Genomic DNA, 4260 nt, shown 5'->3' on the forward strand with positions numbered 1-4260 from the left:
AAATAAAAATTGCATAAATTGCGTACAATGTTGATATACGTAAAAGTGCATCGTTTTTCCTGTTCGTTTTCAATGGGGCTGAAAAATTGCATAAATTGCGTTAAATGTTAGAACACAAAAATGTATCAATACCAAAAGTACAAGCAGTAATGTCCTGAATGAGCTGCAGGTGTTGATACCAAGATTACTGAAATCACTGATCAAAAAAACAAGCAAGAGAATCACTATAGTCTGAATGCTTCACACGTAAAACCTTGAGAGTTCTCCTGATTTTTAAACCGGCTGTCTCACCTTCTCTCTCATCTTCTCAATCTTCTTGACAGAACTGCGTCTTTGGTATTTGTCCTCCATCCGCATGTTGAAGACGGGATCCGTCCGGCCAATCTGCTTCTCCTCCTGCTTCTCCGCCTCCTTCAGCTTGCTCTCAGCGTTGCTGCTCTCTGAGTGGTACATGTGATAGGTCTTCATAACCTAAAGACACAGATGTTTCCATTAAGTCAACGGTAACGAAATTAAAAAAGACACTTTACTGTGACGGTTAAAGGTCAGAAAAATCCATCCTAATGGCCTTCGCTGACCTTTTCTGACCCACAATTTAGGCTCCTGCCCTTTGACCCACTCGTTCATCACACATTCACTCATCCTTCCGTTTGATCTTCAGGGTTTCTGTTCCTCTAAATACACCATCGTCTCAAATAACAAAGAAAGTGGCTTTGAACGTCTGTGACGGCCTGCTTCCTGTCCAAAGCACCATTTCTACTGTTCCGTCAAAGGGTCTTTTTTCTGGCACCGCTTTAGAAACCACGCTGACAGAAAATGTGGTTTTAAGTCACATCCGCGAGTATGAGTCAACATCTTCAGCGGGAGTGTTTGTGACTCTCTCTGCTCCGCAGATCCATTAGTGGGTTGTTTGTAAGCGGCAGGTAAACCACCAGAGGAAATGGTGAGATCTTCTGAAGAGATGAACAATGATTGAAACACATTAACAGGGGAAAAGAAAAACTATCTGGGTTGCTTTAAGGACAGTGTGGGGAAGGGCTGTCAAAATGTGCAAATGAATAAACTGTAGTATTTTAGGAGAAACAGGTTTTGTTAGAATTAAATCACTGGTTTTATATAGTAGTTTTTTGTATTTCATGACAGTTTGAAAAACAAGTCTTCAATTTTCTCATCTATGGCTGAGTCACAGGAGCAACAATCTTAACCAAGAATGCCCAGACCTTTTTTTCTCTGATCACTTCCTCCAGCTCATTCGGACAAGGCGTTCCCAGACCAGTTAACAGACGTAGTCTCTACGGTGTGTCCTGGGTCTCCCTAGGACTCTTCACCCGATTGGACATGTCTGGAACACCTCAGCAGGGAGATGTGCAGGAGACATTGAAACCAAAAGTCCGAGCAACCCCAGTTTGCTTCTCCTGACGCCACACCAATCCACGTGTTGATCTCTTACTACAATCTTCCCTAAAAAGACTCCAAGATACTTCAGTTCCTCTGCCTGGGGGAGTAGCCTCCCTCCAACCCAGGGAACTACCGTTATCTGGGTGAGAACTATGGTGTTGGACTTGATGCAACACCTGGACGCTAAACCCCCCAAACGCTGCAGGTTGGGATCAATGAAGCCAACAGGACAACATCATCTGCAAAAAGCAGAAATGAAATTCCGTGGTAAACAAACCAGACCCTCTCTGGCCCCTGGACCAAGTGTCAGCTTCCTCAGGAGTTTCACAAGCCAGCCTGCCTTGGTAGGCACCAGGTCAGCCCAAAGGTAAACCATATGGGGCCTACATTGAAATGGATCCTGATGTTGTCGACTTACACAGTTCTGAACTGCTTAGCCTTTGTGCTACCCTAAGTATGTTGGCGTTGGGAGTGGGGTCATCTGGACCCCAGAAGGCAGTGCGCTGAACTTTTTTTAAAATATTTTTTGATTTTCACTAGTGTTTGTGGCAGACATGAAATCCTGTCCACCTTCACCCACATTTGTCATGGGATGGACGACACGTCAATGTAAGGCTTGGGTCATCTGGACCCAGAAGATAGCACAAGGGCTATTAGTCTGAACTGTCATCTTTGACTTATTAGCTATGGTAGATCACCTCGGGGGTGTTAGATCTCATCATCTTAGCTCTTAGGATCAATCGGCCTTGATCTGACGTTCCGTCCATTTAGTAATTAGATACCAATCTCCAATGATTGTGGGAAAATATTGAAAATAAAATGACAATAATAAAATGAAATTATAAAAACTACTAAATAAAATGGGATTACTCCAATAAAAAAATCTAATAACCATATATGTAAAGAAGTAAAATAACAGGGTCCAACATGATCTGTTTTGTTTCTGGTTGTGTTTTACTGCACATTTTGCCTTCATGTCGCCACATCGTGCATGAGCGGCATAAAGTACCAGAGCAGAAAATACATGCGTACTCCCAGAGGGACGGGAACAGTAAGGAAGACTGAGGGTTTGACCGGGAATGAACCTCCTCCAGAAAAGAGGCTCCGAACCTGTGCATGAAATATGCTCGTCTGCACAAAACCTCAGCTTCAGCACAAACACAGGCTCACCCACCCCAGAATCTAAACACCAAACCCTCAAACAGAGTTATTTCTGTGAAAGTGGAACAGCAGGGCCGGTTCCTAGGCGGGGGCTAGCCTAGCAACAGGTTCAGAGATAGGTGACTGACCTTGGGGGCCGTACTCCTCACTTACTGGTTAGTCGTTAGCCACGACTGTGTTTACTTTACTGCTTTTTTTAGAGGGACATTTTTAGAGATGAAGCAGGCCTGTTATTTCATTGGCGGGGGCCGGGTTTGTGGTTGTCTGATGCAGCGGCTATTCTGTGTGTACCTTTAGGTGCGTGCGTGAGGGGGAGGGGGCATGGGGGCGTGACCCTCCCGGAGTTTAGGGGAGCTACACAGACTAGAGGAGCAGCTGTAGAGTTCCTGACCTGGGAGAAAGCTGCCTTTCACTTCGAGTCTCTGACCTTCTCTTTGCATCAGTTTACCGCCCAGCTTTTTCGTGAATGGCAGGGGTGTCAAACTCAATCGCACAGGGGCCTAAAATCCAAAACACACCTTAGGTCGCGGACCAAACAGAGTTTAGTGCTGACAGCTGAATATGGTGAAATTGATAGCTAAAAATGCTGAAGCTGATAGGCAGCTAAAATATTAGCTAAATGCCAAATTAGCCTAAAATAATAAAAAAGAAACTTAGATTAGCCAAAACAAGAACGCCAATTTTTCAAACTTTAAAACTGTAACTTTTTAACATAATTAAGAATCATAAAAAGGCATAAATATTATTCCAGAATAAATCAACTTAAACCTTAAATAACTTTATATATTTTACTCTCCATAAAAATATATTTTATCAAAATTACACAAGTTAAAAATGAGCGCAAGATAACATTGGGCCATTAATATCAATAAAATAAAACGCTCTGGAGGGCTATATACATATAACGACATTGACTCTGACACACGTGCTATTGTTGCACATTCTGGGGAAACTGTGAGACACGAAATGACAAGAACTGAATCAACTCTTCATGACCTCCTCAGACTGAAGCTGCACTGAAACAGCAACAACATAAGTAATGCATTAAACAAACGACGGAGGGGGGGCCGTGGGGGTTGATGATGGTGGTTAAAGCAGTTGAATTGGATATTGATTCATGATCTACGTGTACGCACCAGCAAGGTCAGAGCTGAGCACAGATGCAGAGAGCTCTGCAAAGCCAATGAACTGAATGGAAAAGCTTGAATAGAAAATGTGCAGCAGATGTGCAGCTGGTGCACGGCGAGTGTGACGATCCGGTGAAATGTCAGAACTTTAAGCTTGTAGTTAACCCTTTAGCTGTGGTGTTTACATTCTTTTGAATGTACCATGACTCTTCAGCCACTCCGATCACCATTTGATCCATTTCAAAGTGTTCCCAGAGGTTTTTTCATTATAATGATGCTGTTTTGACCAAAAATTAATTAATTAATCAATTTCTGTTGTTTTATAGGACATAATTTCTGCAGAACAGCAAAAGTTCATTAAAAATTTTCCTCTGAGTTGTGGGCAGACTGTAGGTGCGGAGTAAGCCTGCACCTATTTCCCATTATCCCTTTGTATCCATGCTCTCCTGCTAGCTTACAGCCCCTCACAACCCCAATCTAACATTACAAAACTCATCCATGCATTTGTTACATCTAGACTGGATTACTGTAACTCTTTACTGATAGCATGCCCGAAAAGTTCTTTAAAAAGTTT

The 4260-nt window shown here is 42.8% G+C and overlaps 1 protein-coding gene across 6 annotated transcripts in view; it reads right to left on the bottom strand.

Annotated features, from left to right (window-relative positions):
• The window catches only part of srgap1a (SLIT-ROBO Rho GTPase activating protein 1a), a 105059-nt gene that overhangs the window by 44342 nt on the left and 56457 nt on the right, over positions 1-4260 (bottom strand). For all 6 annotated transcript variants that reach the window (XM_036212581.1, XM_024281878.2, XM_024281877.2 and 3 more), the window contains one exon: positions 292-471. In XM_036212581.1, coding sequence (XP_036068474.1) covers positions 292-471 — 180 coding nt within the window. The remainder of the gene's footprint in view (positions 1-291; positions 472-4260) is intronic.

The sequence above is a fragment of the Oryzias melastigma genome, linkage group LG6, assembly GCF_002922805.2.
Source record: "Oryzias melastigma strain HK-1 linkage group LG6, ASM292280v2, whole genome shotgun sequence".
In the NCBI taxonomy this organism is placed as follows: domain Eukaryota; kingdom Metazoa; phylum Chordata; class Actinopteri; order Beloniformes; family Adrianichthyidae; genus Oryzias; species Oryzias melastigma.